General features: G+C 36.9%; 3 protein-coding genes across 6 annotated transcripts in view; 1 reads left to right on the forward strand and 2 right to left on the reverse strand.

Annotated features, from left to right (window-relative positions):
• Positions 1-25129, forward strand: part of LOC309714707 (uncharacterized protein) — a 138142-nt gene extending 113013 nt beyond the window's left edge. The window contains exon 3 of the transcript XR_014278991.1: positions 25070-25129. The gene's annotated coding sequence lies outside the window, so the exon portion shown is untranslated. The remainder of the gene's footprint in view (positions 1-25069) is intronic.
• LOC309714701 (CD276 antigen-like) lies at positions 78-13059 on the reverse strand. Of its 4 annotated transcripts, XM_082547335.1 has the most exons (9): positions 12868-13057; positions 11426-11740; positions 10885-11151; positions 9112-9402; positions 8887-8988; positions 1578-1895; positions 1052-1318; positions 781-885; positions 78-480 (listed from the first exon to the last, which is right to left on the reverse strand). In XM_082547335.1, exons 1-8 carry the CDS (start codon positions 12938-12940, stop codon positions 782-784), a joined length of 1737 nt encoding a protein of 578 aa, XP_082403461.1. In that variant the 5' UTR covers positions 12941-13057; the 3' UTR covers positions 78-480; position 781. The 4 variants fall into 4 exon arrangements, with proteins under 4 accessions (XP_082403461.1, XP_082403462.1, XP_082403463.1 ...); XM_082547336.1 differs by having other exon boundaries at positions 78-885; positions 11426-11711; positions 12868-13059; XM_082547337.1 differs by lacking the exons at positions 78-480; positions 781-885 and adding an exon at positions 1404-1459 and having other exon boundaries at positions 1207-1318.
• Positions 15047-21659, reverse strand: LOC309714721 (uncharacterized protein). Its single transcript, XM_082547378.1, has 6 exons — positions 21563-21659; positions 18801-19115; positions 17649-17912; positions 16498-16794; positions 16254-16390; positions 15047-16001 (listed from the first exon to the last, which is right to left on the reverse strand). The coding sequence occupies exons 1-6, from the start codon at positions 21627-21629 to the stop codon at positions 15909-15911; spliced, it is 1173 nt and encodes a 390-aa protein (XP_082403504.1). The 5' UTR covers positions 21630-21659; the 3' UTR covers positions 15047-15908.
• Positions 25130-26169: the final 1040 nt, after the last annotated feature.

Here is a 26169-nt window from a genome sequence, read left to right on the forward strand (position 1 = left end):
GATTCATGAAAGAAAAAGTTGCTTCCACTGTAAAACATCTGACCACACTGCCACCTGCTGGACTGAAGATAAAATACACCTAATGAAACAGGATTAAAGTAGGTAAGAAAAAGAAAACTCGAAAAATAAAACAGCAACAACACATGGCTAGAAAAAAAAGGTTACATAATTTTACAAAACATGATGTACACTTCATTTTCAATCTTTAAAAAATTTCAGTAAAATCTGATCGTGATCTGTTCTGTGTCATACCTCAAAGAACATAAAATATAGATTACTGTAAAAATATTGCACATGACTACCAAATGAATACTGTTAACAGATCAGCTTTTATTTTCTATTTTGCTGTTGTTGTTTCTATTTTAGTCTTTGTTGCATGAATTAATTCAAGCCCGCTATAACCACGGTTTGAAGTCTTCATTTGACTAAAGCTGGTGGGTGTTTAGAGTTCGTCTGTTTGGAGGATTTATTCCCATCTCTCTGTTAAACAGAGAAAAGAAAAAAACCCTCAAAAAACAGATATACACATAATTTATGTTTCATTTCATGCATTCATAATCTGAATTGAATCATTAAAAAAAATTGAGACAGGAGTTAGGTTAATAGAAAACTGGCTGACAAAAGTACTATCCATTTAATTGGGTTTAAACATTTTCATGAACAAAACTTAATTCCATTTTGCTTTAATAGCTCTTTGATCTTCCCATATTTTTCCTTGTTTATCTGAATAAAATATCAATACAAGCAACATACAATTAAAAAGTGAAAGAAGAACATAACTTTAACTTCTTTTCCATTTGCAGTACAGTGCCAGACCAGCTGCTGCCACGACCAAAAAAGCTGCAAAGACTCCTCCTCTGAAGCCTCTAACAGGGACAACATTCCCTAAATTGAAAGATTATTTTTCATTTAAACTGTCGGATGTATATTTATGATAAACATTTTATAAATAACTGACACATTTTTGCGTGTTGATGAATGAGTAATTGTAAAGTAAAGTAAATAACTAGCACTCTGCACACCTATTTGATTTGCTGGTTTCCAGACTCACCTTGTTCACTTAAAGTTGCGTTCCTCCAGTTTCTACGAGTGCTGATGTTACAGCTAAAAACAGAATCTTTATCACTGTCTGAAAGTATCAGAGAACTGCTGATGTTGTAAAGCTGCTGTTCTGTCTGCTGGACTGTGGTTTCATACTGGAGCGACACATTGGATGGAGGGCTGGTGGACCAGATTAACTGGGGTTCAGGGAAGATTCCCTCTGAGCTGCAGTTCATCGTGTTTCCTACTTGCTGAAGATTGACTTCTTGTACTGGAGCTGCAAAAGTGTATTCAAATTTCTCATGTTACAATCAGCTTTATTTCTTGCCTGCTATATATAGACATAATGAATTGCAACTTACAGTTACAATATTGACTCAGAGCTGCAGGCTTTAAGTGTAAGTTCAACGAATTTTCACTAAATATGAAGAGAAACTCATCAATTAAAAAAGTATAACCTGAATGCTCACGATTTTGTCTTATATTCTTCTGTATTTTTATTTCATGTGCTATTATATTCATATTTTACTCCATACCATTTACTTCAAGGTTTATAAACGATTCCTTGTTTCCTGTGATGGTGCTGGTATAGCATTTGTATCTGCCTTCATCCTGAACATCTGCCCACATCAGCAGGAGTGAAGCATTTCCTCTGGAGATTTGGTTGTTGAATAGTGAAGTCCTGCCTCTGAAATGCTTGTCCTGAAGTGCGGGCTGGTCTTGGTTGTGGTAGAATGAGTGGACATGAATGTTTCCTGCAGTTTCCTGCAGCCAGTGGATGACTATGTCAGTGTCACTTTGGAAAGTGCACGGTAAGATGCATTTTTCCATAAATACACAGGATACTTCAGTATCTGAAACATCAGATAATTAAAAACATAAAAGCTCAGTTTAGGAAAAGCAGCTCTGCAACCCACATTAGCTCCTGAGGCAACAAAACAAAGACATCAGCAAACCAAAAGTGTTTGTCATCACGGAAGGCTTAACAGCTGCAAACCATTGTTAGCACCTGGTTACAACTCGGCTCAACACAATGCAGCACAAAGTAAACATGTCAATCAACCTCACGATGCTAGATCAGGAAAAATGAGTGGCATCTGAATCACTGGGCGAGAACCAAACAACATTTTTCTTCACACACACACACACACCCACACACACGCACACACACACACACACGCACACATATACTAGACACAATCTAAGTCCTACAGTGGCTTCATTTTTGTAAGATAACAGCAATAGCACTTTTTTAGTTACCTGAAACATACCAGAATATGACAGCTGTTTGTTCTGTTGATTGTTTTTAACTAAAAAACATTATAATTAATCAGTTACATTTCAGTTGTTAGTATTAAAATTTGTCATAGCATCATGGCAACAACAGTTGGAGTGTTAACATCGTATTTACCTCCTTTGGAAACAGTCATCATCCACAAAAACACCACAGTCACAAAAACCATAACAAAGTTGACGCCCATCATGTTTCCTCCAATTCATGGGACCAAAACACCAAAAAAGAAAAGAGATTTGAGAAAAGACGTTTCCTGGTGCCGCAGTTAATCTCAGCTGTATCTAGACAAACAGGTCTGTCCTGACAGGTGTCAGCTATGTATCGCTGTTTCATCAACACAGATGGAGAAACAAAAAAAGGAGGTGGAGAACTAAGAAGGACAATTAAGTATTTTTTAAGATGCTTAGCCACAACCCTTTCTAAAATTCTAGCAACAAATGGTATTTTTCGAGATCTACACTGCTATGACGAGAAGGGTCAAGCATTGACGTTATTTTACATGGCAGCATATTTAAAATAAAAGGGACTTGACAAATGAAGCATTGATTATAGTGAGCACACAGGAACTGACAGACTGAAAGACATTTTCTTAGAGGCTTCATTTAAAAAAAAAAACAGCAGGTGGAACAGGAGTACAGAAGCAGGCAGCTCTCACATCTGTGACTCACATCTCCTCGTTTTTACTTTGGGTTTGAATATTTGCTGTATTTTTTCTAAAGACAGATGTCAGAAAGAACTGCAGAGTATGGATGAGCACTCCTGAGGTGACAGGGTCTCAGAGACCCAGGCCCTGCACATTCAAGGAAGGCAGGGAAAGAAGAATCCCCCTCCTTGGAAAAGATCTAGGCACTGAGACATTTTCCACATAGGCAATCAGAAAAGCTCAGCGTTGCTCACTAGCTACCCCACACTTCTGAAACAGTCTGAGCTTCACCTGGACACCTGCTCTTTCCTTCTCCTCCTCTGTGGCCTGCATGGATCCACAAAGTCCCCATTGAGACCACCAGATGAGGATCTAACCAGCTGCAAATCCAACAATAAGTGTCTCTCAGTAAAAGCACACAAACTCTGCATTGTGTGTATATGTATATATATATATATATATATATATATATTAGGGGTGCAACGATATTCGTATCGATATTGAACCGTTTGATACAGTGCTTTCGGTTCGGTACGCATATGTATCGAACAATACAACATTTGTAATTTATTTTATCAATTTTCCTTCTGACGATGCTGTCTGTGTTGAGCGCTCAGTGAATCTGTGTTCGACTACTCCGCCTAGGCTGCACTGTCGAGCGCAGATCCACTGAGCGCTCAACACAGACAGCATAGTCAGAAGGAAGAGCGCAGGGCAAGCTAGCGAGACAGAAGTTAAGCTCTCCTTGCAACAGGCAAATTGAACCTCATTCAGATCTGGCGTTTGGAATTATTTTGGTTTTCATGTGACGTATGACCCTGAAGGTAAGCGAGTCATGGACTAAAGTAAAACAGTATGTTGGATGTGCCATGCAATGCTCAATTACATTGGTGTGAACTAGTGTGTTAGCGCAGTTAGCTCGTTAACGTGTTGGCCGTGTAGCCCCATGCACGGAGTGATCGGCGGTAGCTCGTTAACGGAGATTTGCCGTGTTGTGGCGTTAAGGTCATTTCAACGAGATTAACCTGAAAGCACTAGTGGGAACACAACGAATATGACTGCACATTTACGCCGACATCATCCTAGTGCAAAGACAAGTGGAAGCAGACAAAAAAAAGCAAGCATGCTACTAACTTTAGCCGAGTCATTTAGACAGCTGTTAGCACATGATTCTCCTTATGCTGCTGAGAATATAGCCCAGAAGAAGCGGATAGTATAGCTTTTATTTTGGAAAGAGCCATTTCTCTGTAATAAACTCTCTTTTCCAAAGATGAGTGATTCCTCAATCAGATACAGGGCTCACAATATCGCTAGCCCGACGTCCTGGAGCTAGCGATTTTTTTCAGTCGGGCTACCAAAATCTTTCTCTTCCCTGCCCGTCGGGCTATTGTAGGAAAAATATATGTCAATGCTTTTGCATTTTTTCAGAAATGTAGCTGGGTAATTATGTCATTGGCATCGGTGAGCCACTGTCAATATGTGACATATTGAAATCGCGTTTGAATTTGCGCTTGTTTTTTTGCTTTCACTTTGCAATCGTGCGAACTGTGTATAGAGAGCGACAGCACTGATCTGTGAGTGATGATAATTTGTGCACCAATTCCTCTGACATCGTCTTATTAATCGTTAGCTTACTATGCAAACATGACAAGTGAAATCTCCCGCAGCTTACACATGTGAGAGGTTGATCGCGCAGAGAATCGCTGAGCTTATGTGAGTGAGCGTGTAAAAGCATTTCAGTTCTGCTGAGCCAAATAAGACAGGTCAGGGTGAAGAAGTGACAGCCAAAGAAAAGCTTACCACAAAACGGAGAAGTTATGACAAATCAGACTATAAGGCAAAAAGAAAGTGCAGCTTTATGGTTTCATGGACAAAAGAATTTCTGTGGCTGCAATATGATGAGCTAAATAACCAGGGCTGCACATAAGTGGTCCGCAGGTGCGCATTCGCTGTCAAAATAAAAAACACGCACAAGGGTTAGGGTTAAATTTAAAAACTGTACTTTTGAGTTAAAATATATATTTATAATTTTAATAAATGACAAATTAAAAATGCATGAACATTTTTTTGTATCGAAAAAATATCGAACCGTGACACCAAAGTATCGAACCGAACCGAACCGTGAATTTTGTGTATCGTTGCACCCCTAATATATATATATATATATATATATATATATATATATATATATATATATATATATATAAAGACAAAGAAAAAAAGGAACAGCAACAAAACTCCAAACCCAGATTGTAGCTGGTTCCCCCCCCCCCCCCTCCCTTCCGGCTAACTGTACACTTTTTATGATTATCTAGACAATTATTTCAATTTCTTTTCACTGAGGTATTTCAAATACATTTCCAACATTTGGACATTATTTAAGAAAAATATTTTAGTTTTACTTTCAACATTTAGCTCTTTTAAATTAATAGTATCCTTCTGTTTTTTCACTTTAATGTGGTCCCAACTGTCCTAAACAGTTGTTGGTTGGTCAGGTTCTGTTTGGGTTTTTTTTTCTAAGAGTAGAACCGTCTTCACTGAGTTCTTGCAATTCAGCATCTCTGTTAAACGACAGGAAGAAAAAAAAATTGATATAAAGGTCAGTCAGACAAACCAGCTGTTTGATTTTCTCACATATTCATATCACGTTTTATGCTTTCATATGATGGATGTTGATGAATTCTACTTCCAGCACATCTGCAGTTCATTTTAATCTTTGACGCAAATAAGCAGAAAATTTAATTTCACTCATTTCATTTTTAAAAATATAACATATCAACTTTAGAAAACGATCAGAGCAAACAGAAGTAGGCTCCTCTGTAGTAATGTTTAGGATACTTACACATTATTAACGGACTTTGACCTTCTGTGGTTTTCTTGTTGACCTGAGAAACATTTTTGCATTCATAAGACATCGTCCATGAAAGAATAAACACAATGCACAATTCAGCAGTGCAGGCATGTCAGTAGTAATATACGTGTTTGTTTTGTGTGCTTGAATGTTAAATACACGGGCATGTGTACTTAACATTATAGTGTTTAACTGCAGACATCCTAGGTAAGATAAGGTAACTTTATGCATACCCAATTTGCTTTACAGAAAAATGATAGCATAGCATTTGGCAGGCCTTCAAAAACAAAAAGTATGTGAAGATTATCTGTCCTTATTTAGTGAGGATGTTTTACTTCCTGTCCTTTATGTCCTCGCCTGTGCTTGTGTATGGTGAGACTGTTAAAAAAGGGTTGAGCCATATACAGGGTGAGGGGAGATGACCCAGGAACTCACACAAAAACACCCACATCCACACACACTCAGTGCCTCAGTTTTATGACTGGCTTTTAAGGCTGCAGGGGGTGCTGGTTCTTTGGAGTGGTCTGACACCGAGGGCAGAGGTGCTACCGAGCGGGTTCCCCTTGCTAGCAAGTAAAAACCGGTTAAGCTATTCGTCTTGCTTTCTTCATGCGTGATAAGTCTCTAAACTAGCGGGCCTGTTAAGCGCAGACCCAACACTATTATTTTATTTTGTCAATTTATTTATTTATTTATTTTGTATTTCTTGTTAATTAAAATAAAGAAACAAAAATTATTTTTTGTGGATCCAACAATCAGGATTATATCTCGGCTGAGAGATCTCTCTCCAGGGCTCCCTCGGTCTGTCACAAGGCCTCCTCCCGGTGGGACATGCCCTGAACAATGCCCTAGTGAAACTCCACATCCTATCTCTAAGTGAGAGGCAGGCCACCCTTTGGAGGAAGCTGATTTCTGCTGCTTGTGTCCATGATTCTTCTGGTCACTATCTAAAGCTTGTGACCATAGGTGAGGTTAGAGACGCAGATTGACCTGTAAAATCAAGAGCTTCGCTCTTCCACTGAGCTCTCCCTACATCCACATCACTGCAGCCACAGCACCAATCCATCTGTCGATCACCCGCTCCACTCACTCCTGAAAAACACCCTGAGATACTTAAACTCCTCCACTTGTGCAGCAACTCATCCCTGACCAAGAGTAGGCACTGCATCCTTTTATGGCTGAGGACAATATCCCCAGTTGACGTCACCAGCGCTCCTCCTGCACTATACACACTGCAGGTGGAGAACCTGCTTTCCCTTCCTGAATCACAGAGTCACTTCAAGACAGCCTGAAAGTCTTTTTCAGGTGTCAGGATGTGTGGACATCCAACTATGTGAACATGATAACTCAACAACAAGGTGCCAAAGGATTTTCTAATTGATAGCTTAGCTACATTTGACAATCAGACACTTTGGAATTTGGCAGCCTTCATACACTTTATGCATGTTTTATTTCTCAATGGGACAGTACAAAGCAGCACCACCGTTTCAGTCTTTTGACAAAATGACATTCAAATCTTTTTCCTAATTTGAATTCAGTGAATGTTCATATAATACTAAACCCTTCTGCATTTAGATTGCATTCATTTTCAGACCAGGGAACAATTTGACAGCAGAAGTGTTAAAAGATGTCTCACAGCTATTGTTACAGCATTAAGGTGGAACATTTTTTAACCTTCTGTAAGATGACTTGGTGATTATGCGCTCAGGAACTTGGGCAACTGTTAGGAGCGTGACTACAGTGAAGCAAGCTTGCTTATCATGGTCAAGACAGAAACTTCCTGAGTTCACATTTGTGAAATTTCCTGTTGTGAGATATAACACATCAGCCCTAACGTGAATTTGAAAACGGAACTACGTCTGCTCTAGATGTTGGTGAATCAAACTGTGACAAAATAACTTTTTATTTACCACCATGCATTTTCAAATACCAGTGTCCGTAATCTTGTGGCATTTTTTCATAAGAGAATGAGCTGTTTTAACAAATGAGACATAAGCAGTCCACTACAGCGCCATTACAGTAGCCTCTACTGTAAAAATATATGAACATGAGCAGCGGCACAACCGAATTACGGTGCACCTTTGTTGTTTGTGTTTTTTCTGCCTTTTCGTTCCATCTTCCTGCAATGTACTGATCAGTTTCAGTCATCAGGAACTGATAGATGTTTGTTTAAATTGCACTTCATTGTATATATTTCTCCTGTTTTTTTATTTATCCCTGTTGTCTTACTCTTTATATTTTATTCCTGCACAGTTGGCGTGGAGCACCCATAATTTCCACCGATAAGGACCAGTACAGTCGTGGCCAAAGGTTTTGAGAATGACACAAATATTAGTTTTCATAAAGTTTGCTTTTTTGCTGCTAAGCTGCTTTTAGATCTTTCTTTGTTGTTTCTGTGATGTACTGAAATATAATTACAAGCACTTCATACTTGTTAAAGGCTTTTATCCACAATTACGTGACATTTATCATGATTTTTGATATAAGAAACAACAAAAACAAAACAAAACAGACAGCACAACAGTGAGGGCAAAACACACAAATAAGACAAAAGATTCCACTGCAGCCAAGTTTACACCGATCACATACTGGACTTGAAGAAGGAATTTAGTTTTTCAGTAATGAAGTCTATGAAGCACTTTAAATTGAATTAACTGATGTGTTTCATTTATAGAATAAGAATTGATCCCACACATCATCTCCAATTTGCAAACCAAACTCAAATGCTCTGAAAAAGCGTTCACAAAACTAGAAACCAACTCTTTAGAAGTTGGCGAACTCAGGAGCGTAAAAATTGGCCCTTCTTCCGGAAGAGATGGAAAGCTTGGGACACTCTGATGAACATAGTTTCTTATCTGTAAATAATGAGGGTTTATGCTTATTTTTTCTTCATAGAATCATAGACATACTCATAAATACCAAAAAATAAACTTAATTAAATCATCACATTAAAGAAAGAAGGCCATGTGGTCACATGAACAAGAGAAAGTGCTAGGTCAAAGGGGAACAAGCAACTGCACATGCACGCCACAAACAAGTACAGTAATGTCCTTTTACCTCTTTTCTTTTTACAGAACAATACCAAACCAGCGACTGCTGCTCCAACCAGAACCACTGCAAACACCCATCCTATGGCACTTTCAATATTGGTTGAGTTCCCTTAAAGGTGAGAGACTAATTATTTTTCTCTGGATGATTTATTTGTTTTTGCAAGTTACACATGTAATAACAGGTGATAACAGCTTTTTCTCATATAAGTTACAAATTCCTAATTAATCTTACCTTGATTTAGCTTCACAAAGATATTAGTCGTTATTGTCTCCGAAGCATCACTGAGTTCACATGTGTATGTTCCCTCCTGATCTGCAGATAAGTTCTGCAGTGTGAGGCTGCCTGACTCTGACACACCTCTCACATGCTGCTTCCACCTCTCTGACACTGTGTATTTAGCATCAGGCCCAGTCTTTGTCAGGATGATCTGACCGTGGTTGAATCTCCAAAGGAGTTTTCTCAGAGAAGTGTTTGAAGACGAGCAGGGGAGCGTTGTTTCAGTGTAGCTACTGATAACTGAGGCTGAAATAACACAGAAGCAAAAACACATTTTTAAGAAGTAAAACCCACTGAAATAAAATATCTTAAGAAATTCTGTGAATGACTTTGCTTTGAACCACAGATGAATACTGAGCCTGGTGGAGATGTCTGAATCCTAATCCTACCTAAGAAAAACATGTTTGGATAAACATGTAAATAATTTTTCATGTGTGTCATGGTCCTGGATGTGTGACACAGTGTTTATATGTTTTCTGGTTTCATTAATATGCTTTGATTTAGTGCTTTTCATGGTTCAGTTTCCTTGCTCTTAGTTTAGTCATTTGTATTTCTAGTACTGCATTTTCCCCAGCTGGTCATGTCTCTCCCCCTCTCTGTGTCCTCATGTCTGTTTCAGTGTCAAGTTGTTGTCACTTAGTATGCATCTCAGTGTGTTTCTTGTTTTATTTTGACAGTCTCTTGTCCTCGGTTCAGTGTATTCAGTTTTGCTTCCCTCTTGTCTCCTTGTTACTGATTACTTCCAGCTGTGTTCCCACCTGTTTCCCATCCGCTCATTATCCTCTGTGTATTTAAGTCCTCTGTCTTCCTCTGCTTGTTGTTGTGTTGTCCATGCTGATGTCTGCTTTCCCCCCCCCCACAAGCTCGGTTTTCTCCCTGCTTCTAGTTCCCAGATTTCTTGTTTCTTAATGTATTATTTGTCATTTCCCAGTTTGAAGTGTTAGGTTTGGTTTTCTTGTTTTTCATGTTTGAATTTTGCTTCAGCAAATAAAAGCTGCCTCCTTTAGCTATCTCTTTGTGTTGAAGTCCTGCCTTTGGGTCCAAACTCTGCATGCCACACAACAAACCCAAGACAATGTGTGTCTGACAGAATGATCATATTATTTAATAAATGTAATAAGCACCACAAATACACATTCTAATTTCTTACGGTTAGATTTGGTGCTGGGGTCATCATCACCAATAACCTGAAAGGGTTAATGTATTTAAATTTATAGTTAAGGACTCAAACCGCTGTAATTTTCTAATAAAACAACCATTTCTCACTTCACTGCTTCTTCACATTATAACCAACAATGTGCTGAATGTCAGCATCACTCCATTCTGGAGCATTATATTCTCATGTAGTAGCTGCCAAACAGTGCGTTTGGTCACTAACAGGGCTCAAGAGAAAAGTATATGAAAGCAGAAGTGGTGTCACTTGTGTAAAAAGAAACATTACTCAGACCTTTCACATGACACGATGTTTTGAAGCAGTTATTTGTATATGTATGTGTTGAAATTTTTACCCGTTGTTGTGCCTTGAGCACAAAATTGTTCAAAACTACTACCAATTCATTTTTCCTCTGGATCAGGGAGCATGAAAAATTAATGTTCTCATTTATAAGCAAGTAACTTAAAATGAAACCAACCCCTCTGACCTCTCAAAAGAAAATTCTGTTTTGTTGTTTCTCTTAGGAAGCGATGCTTCTCCATTTTTTAAGTTTCCTTCTTACATGGAATACTCACATGCTCGACTCAAAGTGGCTCGCTTCCTGTTTCTGTGTGTGCTGATAGTGCAGCTGTAGTCCAGATCTTTAACTCTCTCTGACACCATCAGAGAACTATTGATGTTGTAAAGAAGCTGTTGAGTCTCCTGGGCTGTGGTTTTATACTGGAGGGACATGTTGGATGGAGGGCTGGTGGTCCAGGTGAGATTAGGTTTAGGGTAGAGTCCCTCTGAGCTGCAGGTCATCTGGTTTCCTGTTTGCTGAATGTTGACTTTTTGGACTGGAGCTGCAAAAAAATATTTATAATAATACAACAGACATACAAGGAACCAGTTTCAAACATTTAAGCATATATTTACATTAAAATCAAGGTTTTAAATAAAATGTTAACATTATTATCAGCAAATCTGTGTGTCTGTGTTGCATTCACAGTTAGCTAATCGGGTTAGCTAATAGCACAAAACTCCATCCTCTAAAACTTTAAGACTACGAAATTCGTGGCTGTTTATTCTTTCCTTCTAACATGTCTGTATTCTCTGCATATTCTGTGTTTTTCATACCGTTAACATTTAGGTTGATAAATGAGTCTCTGTTTCCCTGAAGGGTGCTGATGTGGCACTTGTATCTGCCCTCATCCTGAACCTTGACCCCTGCCAGTTGCAGTGAGACATTTCCTTTGGAGATCTGGTCCTTGAACAGAGAGGTCCTGTCTCTGAATCTCTGGTCCTGATATCCATGCTGGTCTTTGTTGTTATAGAAGGAGTGGACATGAATGTCTCCTGACATCTTAAACCAGTGAATGATAATTTGAGTGACATCCTGGGAACTGCATGGCAGCATGCATTTCTGCATTAAAACACAGGAAACCTCAGTATCTGAAACATCAGGTAAAGATTACATTAGTGAGACGTAATCAGAGCTACATATAAAAAGAAGAAATAATATTACTGCTTTCATATTTGAGTTATATCTGTTCAGTTATTAAGCAAAAACTGTCGTGAATCCCTTTTGCCTGCTTTGGTGCAAATTAAAGTGACAACAGGTGGAAAGGTAGGACAGATTTTTTTTTTTACTTTTGATTTCAGTGAAATACACAGTCGTAAGAAAAGAAATACTTGCTGACTTAATAGAAGTACAGGGAATAATAACAGTAAAGGATCCAGTTCAATACAACCTTTTTCAAAGCCTCTTTATTAGTTTTAGTGGCCACACATCTAAGGGTTCATTTCACATCTCCTGAATGTGTTGATTCCCAGACTGCCAAAACAATCAGTCATTTAGATGCTTAATTGACAAAACCAATTTTAATTTAATGGATGTATAACCTATAAATCTATTATTTTTCTCTAGTAATTAAAAAGATTCAACATCTTTCTTGAGCAGAATTCCAGACTGTACAGATGGTCCCTTCCCAAAGGAAAGAATACAATAACTTACTCAGGTATATACTAGACTTAATATTTACTGAATAAAATAATGGATTTCTATACATTTTCCATCAGATAATGTTAATTATAAACTAGACATTTTTAAGTGAGAATAGGAAAGAAAAGTATTTCTTTGTGCTGCTGTTGTTTAACGCAACATCCGCTGGTTTCCTCTTTCTGGCGCAAAAGCCAATCAGCTGATCATTGATCAGTTTCATGATTGAATTAGCAACTTTCTAGCTGAAGTAGTACTGGACAAATCGTGTACTTTTTCATCTCAACTTTAAAGTTCGACCTCCTCGGCTGGTCCAACCCAGAGTCGATCATGACCAACTGGCCAATCCGACACCATTCATTTATACCGTTAAAAAAAATAAAATAAAATAAAATAAAATAAAACCCCATCGGCCCATAAAAATTAAAGAGAGCAGCCCACTGGGCATATGCCTGGTATGTCCAATGGCCAGTCCAGCCCTGGGCTTGTGGTCATGCATTAAATTAATAAAAGACTATCTTTCTGCACACCGTTTTACTGTTTAAATGAAAGTTTCTCCTAAATGTTCTTATTCCCTTACCTCCTCTGGAAGTAATCAACATCCACACAGAGATTATAATCCACCAAAACACAGTAGAGGAGACCGTGCTCATGTTACCGTTACATTTCACTAAGCACACAATGAAAGAGGAAGAAAAACAAAGAGGCGAGCACTTCCAGCATCACGTGACACCAGCTTTGTGGATTAAAAACAATAACAATATAAATAAGACATGAAATCAAATAATGAAATTTAAAAAAACCATTGTAGCAAAATTATTCCAGGAGAAGATTTATCTTGGAATAACCACCATCCAAATTATCTCTAAATTCTAGAGGCAAAGAAAAGGACATGCAGGACAGAGAGAAGCAATAAGTAAAGGCAGACATTTGTCTCTAAAGACCAAGTGTTACACTAACTAAAAGTCTTGTGTTCAAATATAGGCTTCACCCTCATGCTATTTAGAGCTATGACAACTTTAATGCTATTATTACAACATCTACATAATTTTTTTTACTAAGTAATTTTAACTTAGTTTATTGTGTGAAGGGGATGGGCTGGCAGCAAGAGTCTATTTCCATAACTATACACAAACTGTAGAGGAAAAAAAAACACTTACACGTGTTAGTAACACAGTACTAGTATTTGAATAAAAGCGCTGGTCATCGGGAACACTGCCGGCAGTACAAACACTGACAGCATTTCATTTTCATTACTCACACTGTATTGCCCAATCAAATATCTTAATGTCACCAGCCCCTCCTCTACCTTCACTGTGCGCTCGTGCACAGCGAGTAGGTGGAGCTTAAAAGCCAAGAAACATAAAGAAAAAGAAACAATAAAAATAGAAAAAGAATAGAAATAGTAATAATAAAAACTGGAAATATACACAGCAAAATGGTCAGATTAACCAACATCTTACGGGAGGGTTTTCCTCTCTTCACTGGCTGAATTACTTCATATAGAAGTAATGTAGTAAACTGTTTGGCTGTGTAGTTTTGTTTATTGTTCCTGGCGCTACTGGAGCTCTGTTTTTTTTTTGTTAATTTAAACACCATTTTCCTCTTCAGTTACTGTATGCCCTTACGGTGTTGAAGATGAGTTATAGGAAGAAAAAAAATACTATTCCGAGTAACAAAAAAAATGTGTATGTGTGTTGGAAACCTTTGCAGAGTGTGCGTTTGTGTAAATCAAACGTAAACCAATTTCATGTGGTTAAATGGCGCATTTACCTGAGATATTTAATTTGAGTAAAAGTTCTCAGTGAGGAAACATAAACTTGTCACTTTGTGATCATTTGTCCGTTTCAGGGGCCTAATCCATCCTGTCATATTAATTCGTTCAATCCTGGATTAAAGTAATTTGGCAATTTCATTTTTCACTGACTATAAGGTGTATTGTGGGACCAAACTTGCAATACTAGTGGAACAGTGATATCATTTCCATCGTCTCTGTCTCTGTCTCTTCTTTAAGTCCCAAAGGAAATAAAAACAGCATACGAACGTGCACATTGAATTTGGTACAGATTTAAGGTTTTACAGGTGAAGTGTCTTGCCCAAGGACACAACATCAGAGTCTGTCCGAGCCGGGGCTCAAACCGGCAACCTTCCGATCACAAGACAACCTGCCGACTCTTGAGCCACGATCGCCCGCAATATAAGAATTATTATAGTCGTTTAGCTCAGTTCACTCCTCCTCCATCAAGATTGTCCTATGAGGTGAAGCCAATACCTGTACGGTGGGATCATCCGGATGGTGTAATTAATACGAAGTAGGCTGCCTCACCATAGATCACTTCTTAGTCTGTTGGCAGAAAAAAGCTTGTCCCATATTCAACATAGTGTGCTTGTGGCCAAATATTTGGCACAATTTTTTTTTTTGAAAGAACGGCTTCAAAGCTTACTGGTAGTTGGTAAGAAGTCTGTGTGGACAGAACAACAACAACAACAACAAAAAGTCAGCGTCTCACTGGTGTGTAACAGAGACCAGAACATATATAACGTATACAGAAACCAAATTACACGACGTTTTCCTTTTTCAGTTCTTTAATAACAATAAAATACTATTGTACTGTATTGAACCCCAGTTCGATTTTTTAAAAAAATTTTAACCAAACAAACCTCATTCATACACATTATTTGCAGTGCTGTTATTAATCACTCGTGCCACTGGTATCACTGAGGATTCAAGCACATGACAAAGTAAAAAGTTCAAAAAATGTAATAAACACAAACTTTATTCAATGTTTTACAAAAATATTATTCAAATTTTAAAATGCTTATTCCCTTCTTAAGTGTCTCCCTCATCATCTAAAATAATTTCAGTTTCACTCTAACCGTGGTTCTGGTGAACAGACGATATTGTGAAGCTTTGCATTTTATTGTCCTTTGTACAGCATGACCCTGAACACCACATGATTTCTACACAAATATATGAAATACATTTCAACTGTGATTTCTCTTTCCTTACACCACAGTTACAAAAAATAAAATAATAATGAATAACTACAAGTTTGCTACTAAACTCGAGTTTTTCATTTACTCTTTGAAAAATAGTGCTGCCTCATTTTTCCTTTTCTTTATTATTCAAGCTTCTCAGTCCAGGAAACAGCAAGGATGGACACTGAATATTTAGGTTACATTTTAAAATTGACAGTAAGTTGTTTTTGTCTGCATCAGGGCAGGAGGAGAACAGAGAAAAAAATGTTGTACGTCATGAGCCGGAGTCTGTTAGTAAAAAAAATTGTTTTTTTGTTGTTGTATGGGAGCCAAAATTATTTTAATTTCCATCTGGTCTGTTTTTGCTTTCCTGAAGTCACAAAGAAACTGGAACCAGTCTGTTGTTAGTTGCTGGAAACCAAACTGGGTTTTATTAAAAGCTGCTGAGAACCATTTATTCACTGAGATCCAGAACAGAGGTTGGGGAAGCTTTTTGCTTCCATTTGTCTTAATTGGAAATGTTACTTGACAAATGTCGTTAGCTGGAAGCTAGTTGGTTGGTGTCAGATGTTGACCTTAAAATGTGTGTCAAAAACATGTTTATTATTGAAAACAATCTGCAGACCAAACTAAGCTATAACATCAATCAGAAATGACTTGATTTTGATTTCCTGTTCTACTGTCACTGAAAATTTCATACCTTTGACCTTCTGGAGCTTCAGCCTGACACTTCATCTGTTAGATGGGACAGCAGTTAATTAGGCTTTTTGTAAAAAACCCAAAAACAAACCCAAAAACAAAATGTTGTAATATTATGGAAACAATAGTTTGATCTAATGTATTAGTTCATATGCTGTCATTCATACTTTGCAGTAGTTCATTGAAATGCCTTTTCTGTACTCAGGGTTTGGTCTATAAACTGCCTGAATCCATCAGTGCAAACATTAAAAATTAAAAATAAAAAGTTCAACCAGAATTGAATTTTACCTTTTTTTTTTGTACTTGTACAGGAGCTGTACAGTAGCTGTACAGTATCAGGCATAATAATGCTGTAAAGCAAAGACTCGCTGCAGCGATGGCTCCTAGATGGGTTGAATTCTGAGTCCCATCATTCTTCTTTGTTGCTTTTTGATATTTAAAAAAAAAACTCTTCAGTTTTATGCAGCTTTACATTAAATTGACTAAATTAACTTGCAGACAGTTTTTGAAAATCAAACTTATGGTACCTCACCTCCGTCTGTTGGCATCATCCTTATTTCATTCTCAGACACTTTCGTCTCCTCAGCATCACTGAGTTCACAGGTGTATATCCCCTCATGATCTGCAGTAAGGTCCCGTAATGTGAGGCTGCCCGACTCTGAGACATGCTTCACGTGCTGCTCCCACCCTGCATAGACTGTGTAGGAGATGTCAGCCCCACTCCTGGTCACAATGGACTGACTGTGGTTGAATCTCCAAATGAGGTATGAGAAGGGAGTGTCAGAGGGAGGGCAGAGGATTGTTGTTTCAGTGTTTGACCAAACAGAAGCTGAAAAAATGAAACAGAAACACTGATTATAAGTAAACACTTTGGATAACTTTGTCATCTGGATTATAAGTATTATTAATGTGCAACATCCTCCGCCCCCTTTATTTTTTTACACAGTAGCCACACAGCAAAATTGTAATGAATTTTTTTTTCAATATTTCAATATTTTTTCTATTTTTTTGTGCTAACTCGAGTACATTTTAGTCTCACATATTTTTTCCCGATTTCACCATTTTCTGTATTTATAATGAGTACTACCCACCCCACCACCATAATGCCTCAGTGGGAGCAATAAATACTGACTAAAGTTCCTACAAAAACACCTCAGCAAAAAAATATGTACATGTAGATGTATATGAATGGACTAAGCATATTTTAAACATGTTGAGACCAGTACATGGTCCTGGGATCTATAGATAACATTTACTTGACCACATTGTTGCAGCTTCACCCCTCGGTTTGGAAAATGACTCCAAATTGGACTTTTTAGGAACTAATAAAACTAAAACTGATTAATTATTAAATAGTGTAATATAATTTGAATATTTTTAGTTGAATCCAACATGCTTCATATTTTATTAGATCATACTTTTTAAGTTATATAAAAAATAGTAGCTGAAGATGTCATAAAATACTGTTGTAAATGTGTATTGTAAGTATTAACGACTTTACATCCTTACTTGGTTTAAATAAAGTTGCCTTCTCTCCGTTTCTGCGAGTGCTGATGGTGCAGCTGTAGTCCCGATCAGTCTCACTGATCAGTCTCAGCAATAACTATTGCTGATGTAAAATGGAAATTCTATGTACTGAATTAACACGTAAATTTCCACTTAGTTACCTTCATCACTCCTTACATTTGTTTGTAACTGTTAGTTCCTTCCTGTTTCTGCGAGTGCTGATGGTGCAGCTGTACTTCAGATCCCTATCACTGCTCGAAGGGATCAAAGAGCTGCTGATGTTGTAGAGAAGCCGCTCAGTCGGCTGGACTGTGATGTTCTTGGAAGTTATGTTGGATGAAGGACTGGTGGACCAGGTGAGTTCAGGTTTAGGGTAGATGCCCTCTGAGCTGCAGGTGATGATGTTTCCTACCTGCTGAATGCTGACTTTTTGGATCGGAGCTGCAAAAGCAGAAAAAAAACACATGTTTTATGTTCACATATGGACCAAGTTTAACAAGAACAAGGATTTCATGTTTTGTATCTGTGGAAGTTCTATGAGGTGTTTTGAATCAGCTTTTTGTGAGCAGCAGATCTTTTCATGCAGTGTGGAAGCTTTTTTCATTATATTAATCCATGTTCCACAACAGAGAGATTTACTATCATGGTTGCTTTTCCCACACATTTTTGAAGCTACCAGGATAAAAAAAAGAAAAGCTCTAATAAATATTAATTTTTATGATGCTCGAATGTAAATATGAATATAAACTCAAACTCAAGAATTTACTAGCTTTTCAATTCAATTCAATTTTACTTATATAGCGCCAAATCACAACAACAGTCGCCTCAAGGCGCTTTATATTGTACGCATGACAAGACAGGGACAACACGAAACTGAATGTTAAATATTCAGTCTGAATATTTAACATTGCGACTGTTTAGTGGCGATTTGCTGTTTTCCTGCATGTATTTCATCTACAAATGGAGCAATTCTTGACCACTCAGCCTTGAATAAATAAAAACCACATCCTCATATTCTAATCACAATTCAAACTAACAACTGTACAAGTACACACAGCATGTTATTCATAGTTTCAGTTGAAAAATTCTGTGAATAAAAGTGTAAATATTCTGGCACAAAGTAGCAATAGACACAAAATATAGACATTTTCTAATAAACAAATACCAAAAAACAAAACCGCACTACAGAGAACACAAATTTCTTGAATAATTGCACTGTGTATGTATTTACAATTTACAATGTATCTTTAGGTTAATAAAGGATTGTTGGTTTCCGCTGTCAGTTCAACACTGAATTTCTTGAATAAATGTATAGTTTTTGTCTCTTACCATCTATCTTTAGGTTGATAAATGACTCCTTGTTTCCATCGATGGTGCTGGTGTAGCACTTGTATTTGCCTTCATCTCGAACCTCCACCTTTGTCAGCTGCAGTGAGGCGTTTCCTGTGGAGATCTGGTCGTTGAACAGTGATGTCCTGCCTCTGAAGCGCTGGTTCTGATGTTCCAGCTGATCTTTGTTGTGGTAGAACGAGTGGACAGTAATGTCTCCTGCTGATACCTGATGCCAGTGGATGACTACATCTCTGCCACCATAGCTGCATGGCAACATGCATCTCTCCATGAAAATGCAGGACACCTCAGTATCTGCAACAACAGGTAGAGACACATGATCAAAGTCATGAATCAGAGGTTTTGTGTTTGTGTACTTGAGTTGTTTCTGTTTGGGTTTTCCTTCATTATAGAGTTAGAAGTTTTGATTCTTTTAGTTCAATTTGGATGAATTTTATTTTTTTATTATTCTACTGAGGCTGTTATGTGTTTGTAGAGTTTTAGGTTCCAGTTTATATATTTTACTTTTTACCCTGTCTGTCTGATCCTCTGTCACATTCTTTCTGTGTCAGTCACGGTTCCCTTATTATTATTACTTTGTGTTTGTTTATTTTTTTGGTATTGTACTGTATCAAGAGAAGAAAACGAGAAATAATAAAACACAGCTGCTCGACTGGAATGTAGTCTCGGTCTGCACCACAAACTGTTAAACTATCAGGAACCTCTTTCTAAACTTGCTCATTAGATTTAAAAGAAGTTTCCTGAACTTTGACCTGAATCTCAGAATTACAGAAATACATTTGCTGACATATAAATTCATGTTAATGTAAATTATTAATTATAATATATTATAATATAATTATCTAGAGTACAAATGAAAAATTGTTTAAATAATAATTTTTCACTAATGAAGGAAAAATGTTTTCAAAACAGGGCCTTCCTATAAAGTCATATATCATTCATATCAAAGACGACTGTGTGGATGAATTTTTCAGTTATTACAAAAGAACTCTAACAGACTCCATTCAGGCTTAAACACCTGAAGACCTGAAGTACAAGGTTATGAAAATAGGACACTGCTACCATGAGAGCAGAATTTAACAAAACTACATCTGATAAATGAGAATCTAAAAATATACACAATAATAATTACTGATGACCACACACCTCAAACATAAATTTGTCACATCTGCATGTTTTCAAATCTTTAACGTTATGAGAAATAAAATCATGTATAACGAGATAATTGTTATACCTTGTAGTTACATACACTTTGATTTGCTATAATTTATCCAACCAAATGAAGCAGTTATTTTGACGTTTATCCTGACATGTGATTTTCTTAAACTTTACAGATAAAGTTAGAGTAAAAGGTGGATATATTTAAATTTGTTTTATTTTTATTTTTTTAAAAAGTGCCACTAAGAACAATTTTGCTTCTGTGCATCCAAACAATGTATAAACCTTATTCACATTTCATGATAAATCGTTTTTGACATTGTTGCCTCCACTCCCACACGCTGAATGTGTTCAGTTTCATTCCGTCTCCAACCCAGCGCCTACAGCAGGGTGCAAAATGCTAGCAAGCAGGCATACGTGGACTGCTATGACCAAGTGGCCAGCAGAGTGTCCAGGAACATCTGTGCCACGTATGCCCTGGAGGTACAAATGTTACACCGACCCTAGGGTGGTTAAGAAAGACCGAGCTAAGATCAGAGGGACTTCCAGATACAGATGGATAAAAGGGTGGCGGCTAACCAACCAGACATAGTAGTAGTGGGCAAACCGAGTAAGACGGTCGTAGTGATAGATTTAGAGATACTGAGTGATGGCAGCATCAGGGAGAATGAACATTCTGGCCATTTTGATTATTTTCTAGCTTCATGTTATTCATGTCATACTAATGTTTTGGGCTGCCCCTCAGTTTATCATCAAAGAAAGATTAAAAAAAAAAAAGAAAGAGCTTCCCTAAGATGTAAACACCATATCCATATACCAGAGGATGCTGCAGAAAGAGTAAAACAGGAAATGAGAAAAAGTAATTTATTTGTAGCGCTATTATACTATACTATCAATAACAAACTGATACATAGACTAGTAATATGCATGTTTTAAAGACTTCCAGATTGAGACAAAATAACATAACACGAGACATAAAAATGTTTAAATAAAGTTATGTACAGAAACATGAAAATGAAAAAAGAAAAGACTTATTTGAGGTAAGGAGAGACAACACAGTAGTACACTGAAGTATGTTGTCAGAGATTTCAAACCTCAGAGTGACAGCTGTTTGCTGACTCGTCAACAAGAAATATTCATGCAGGAATCCATCCTAACAGGTTGTCTTACAATCCTTTAAAGGTCTCTAAAGTTTAAGAACAGATTTACTTCACAATAACCATGTAAACACAATTCATTGGGATATCTTGCAGTCACAGTTTGACTCCTGTTACCGTACAGAAAGTTGTAAATACTTCAGTTTTCCTTTGATTATAAACTCATCTTTGTGTATGTTTAATTAAATTAAACTCACTATTGTGCAGTCAAACATTGTGTGAACCATATTCCTACTTCACTGAATAATAATCACATTAAAAAAGAGGTTTCTTGCTGTACCTGTAATTTCTGAGATTTATACCTGAGCTTTAAGTTTGACTCAGTCTCTCTCTTCAGTACCTCCTATATTTGGTTTGTAAACATCATAACTGTGATTTGTATTCACAATAGATTCAAGTAATAAATGCAGTGAAGCTTTTACTCACCTGCTTTTACAAAAGTCCACTGAAAAGTCAGGACCACCAAAAACACGACACACTTGATCCCAGCCATTGTCCTGCTGTTTCATGGTACACGATCTGAGTGTTTGTGAGTAAATACATCTACATGACGTCACATGACATCTGACCCAGCTGGTTTGCTGCTTACAGCAGCTTAGCATATTCACTGTGATGATAATCACACCCTTCATCTGAATGTCTGAAATACTTTTTTTGTGACACACTGAGGAACAAGTTAATCAGAAACTGCTCACAGTATTCATGTAATCAACTTCTTAACACAGAGTTCAACTGTCCAACCAGAAAATTTGTGAATGACAAAGAATAAAAAGAACCCAAAATACTTCTATAATATTTCACTGACACTGTGTGGTGTGTGTGGCAGGACTACATAGTGCAGAAAAATGTTTCTGTTGTGGTTTACTCTGAATATTTTCTCTGACTGGATAATTGTGGATGGTAGCCTTGGTCTGGCCTTGGACTTAGCCTGGGTTCTTTTGCTCTGGTGCTGAAGAGGTAAGCTATAGAAATGCCTTTTTCATTTTAATGTGGAGCATGTTACTGACTCAGTATAATGTCTAGGATACAATTCTGCTTTAGATTACGTTTGTCTAAATCTGACTGCAGTGCTTTAAAGCAGACACTGAGAAACTGAGCAAGGTCATTTGGACAGGTGTGACACAGGAGGAAGAGAATTTCCTTTGATAGATAATATTTGGGCCATTTTTAAGTTGTCATACTGTACTGTAAGATTTTCTTCAAGTATATGTTTTTCACATTATATCATTTCGACCATTATTTCCAGGCATCTTCACAGAGTAACGTAGGAGATAACTTTGTCGTTTTGTGAAAAAAAATTCACTTCAGCATCCCCTGCTGGAGAAAAAACAACGATTTATTGTTAGACATGATACATTTTAATTAAAAAAATGAACCAAAACTAATGAAAATATAAATCGTAGGTTAACAAGAAGGATAATGCATTTAATATTTTTATGGTTTTCTTTTTTTGAAACATCAGAGGAAATTTGATGACTCACAGATGACTGAAAACATCTTCAAGATTTTGTATAAACATCATTTCATTTTAAAATTATATTTCTTAAAATAACTTGATTTAAAAATAAAATAAGATCACACTCAATAAAACAATCTCCTGTCCAGATGTTTCAAGTTTCTGTTCTTGCTTTTTTAATGTTTTTTGCTTGTGCAGTTTCCTAAAGTACCATCCTCGGTCACTGATGCTTTGTTCTTTTTTATTTTTGCAGTTTTTGCAGGTAAAGACAAACTCAAAGATTATTGTCACCCTTGAAAATACTTAATTACATTAATATCCTTCCAGCCTAGGTAATCATTTTCCTCTTTAAAAGATGTTAAAGAACAACAAAAAAAGCAAAAACACATGATCTTCTCTTTGCTTTGAGCCCTCGCTCGTACAAACACAGATTTGTGGATTAACCAAACAAGATTCTTATGGGACAAGTGAAAACACGGTTTTCATCCGACTGTCATTTTTGATTGATTATATTGCCCAACTGTATGAAGAATACAGTAAGAGTCTAAATGCCACATAAACACAAGCACAAGAATGAGCACTTATTTTGATGTTAAAATGTCTAAAATAATGAACAGTGTCAACTTAAAAACAAAACAAAACACAAAGTCAAGAAAGTCAAGAACCAAAATCAATCAAAAAAGACAAAAAACACACAGGTTCTTCCAGCAGCTCATGTGGTTACAAAAGCTGCAAAAAATAATCGTCTGCAAAGGGAGTCTGATATAATATTTGCTGCAGGTAAATTTGCTAACATTCACCTCAGTTGATTAAGGTAAGGACATGAGGAGGAAACAGTAGGAGCTGTGTGAGGCTACTAAAGGCAGTGGATCCCTCAGCAGCTGGATTACAAGGAGCACAGGTAACATACGTGTACCAGTTGTTTCAGAGGTATTCAAGTATAAAATAATAATAAACATATTTGGAAAGTTTTGGTTCTATAGCGTTGTTTTGTTATAACTTTATTATGAATTAAGTGCAAGAGTTGTTAAGTGTGGATAATTATATAAAAGATTAATGCAATAGCAAATTGTGCCTTATTCTCCGATGGACAGCAAATGGAGAGTGTTGATGAGATGGAAGGAGGAAGAGAGGCAAAGAGTGAGTCACAAGTAGAGCCTTGTTTATTTCTCAGTTTTGTTGCCTTATGATTCCAAGTGCTGTCTCAGATCAACACAGCTCTGCCCTCCAGCACTATCAGCAGCAGGAACAGCAGGAGCAGCAGCAACATTGCACCCCATCAGGTAAAACATAGGTTAGGTTTGCGCTGCACTGTTGCTACCTGACGACAATGATATAGTATGATGCGATTGCATATTAGATTCTTGATGAATGTATGTCTTTCTTTGCCTTTAGACAATAATTCTGATGGCAAAAGAGCCAAACCGGACAGGCGAAAAAAAGATGAATGTATGTTGTTGTTATTCAGCCTGGTTCTATATGCCCCTTTTTAACTTTGAGCACCGCCCCTTTAAACATCTCTGCACGGCCCTGGGTACGTGCACGTTTCAGTTTTTGATGGCTCCAAGTCACTGATTTGAGGTCGTCATCAGCAGGTTTTTCACTCATGAAAGTTTGTGCTTTACTGAGCAGAGAGCCAAAACTCAGCAGAGTTCAGAGGGATCGACGTCTTCACTGCAGTCACAGAACTACACACCGGACCAAAGCAGTGCGTTTACCGGGGCGTGCTTGGATGGTTTTAGAGCTTCCATTTCCTATTAGCTGAAGTTTAGCACTGTCAATAATATTAAAAAATAAATTATAATGAATACAGTTGTTCAAACAAAGAGAAATCTTCTACAGTCCAAAATAAACACCACATCAATCTGAATTTGCCTCATCTTACATAATTTCCTTAGAAATTAATAAAATATTCTGTCATACATGTTGTTGAACGATGCTTCACTCTGACACACTATTAAATCATTTTTGACTAAACAGCAGTTACATTAGACTGATTATAGACATCTGGTTGTATCTTCATAATCATACTGTTTTCAAACAAGTTCATTTTTTGGTGTAGTTCATACAAGATTTACTCACGTATCCTTTTTGCTGTCTCTTCGTCGTTGTTCTCGATGCTCTGGGGCAGTGATTATGAAAGTGTGTAGCGCACCCTTTCAGATTTGATATGATGTCTGCTGCACTTAAATTAAACTAACCCTCGTCTCAGTAGAAGATCATACATTCTTATATAGTTATATAGTTCTATATTGTGTATTTTGTTGTACAGTTATTTTATTTTCAACTTTAATTTATATATTTTATCTTATTCTTTCCCAGTTAAATTTACCCTTCATTCTAATTTGTGTTGTACAGTTATTTCATTTTTAACCTTAATTTATATTTTATTCCTTCCTAGTTAAATTTACCCTTTTTAATTTTTCATATTTATTTCCTATCTTATTCATAGCCTTTTCCTTTTTTGTTTTCTTTAGGTCACGAGCAGTTGTCCAAGCATTTCACTACATATCGTACTGTGTATGACTGTGTACGTGACAAATAAAATTTGAATTTGAAATTTAGATTAAGGACTGAAAATTGTTGCTGGCTGTAAACACTGGACATCAGTTTCATACTTTTAGAATTATAAATTATGTTTTAACTGCATAAAACATGAAAATACAAATCTAGATAAAAACAACAAGAAAAATAAAGCAGCCATGTGCCCACCTGATGGTCTCAATCTAAAGTATCGCTAACATTGCGTAAAACTATTGCTTATTATTATTTTTTCGTTTCACAGTAGAAGACATATTTGTTAGCTACCAGCTAGTACAAGGGGGCAGCAACCTTTAACACCCAAAGAGCCATATGGACCTGGTTTCTACAACAGAGAAAACACCTGGAGCTGCAAGTTTTTGACATATAAAATGAAGATAACACTGTATATATTATTTTTTAGTTTTATACTATGTATACAAAATAGGCTAATGTCTTGCTTGTGAAAATGTATTTTAGCAAAAAACACTTTAAACATTTAGAACACTGTAAAAAACAAAAACAAAACAAAACAAAAACATAAAGAACCTGCTACGTTGAAAGTCCTTTTCAAATGAAATAAAGAGCTGAACTTAAAGTATACATGCAGCAAACTAAAATTGTGGCATGCTGTTGTTACAAGAGAAAATTATACATTTGTTGTTCCTCACGTGTTATCGGACAGGATTATTTCAACAAACCGAGGATGTATTTTATTTGTAGGAAAGTTCTCCATTAACTTTACTGTATAAAGAGGTAACACCAACATTTCAGGGCCAATAAGTTATTATAAGAAGTGTTTATGCACTAAAAAATAAATAAATAAATAAGGGCTAGTGTTTGTCTGAGATTTGGACATCCCAGAGTGCGCTCCTAATGCAGGGGGAAAAAAATTCTGTTGGGGATACCTACCTTGGCACCGGCATTTGTAACGCATATTTTGAGCTACAAAAACAACAACAACAACAACAAATGTCTACAGCACACTTAAATGATTACTTATTTCTCAAAAGCAATAGGGAGCTGCAATGTAAAGGTGAAAGGTCGTCTGCACATG

This window comes from Aulonocara stuartgranti, assembly GCF_965226115.1.
Source record: "Aulonocara stuartgranti genome assembly, chromosome: 9".
Lineage (NCBI taxonomy): Eukaryota > Metazoa > Chordata > Actinopteri > Cichliformes > Cichlidae > Aulonocara > Aulonocara stuartgranti.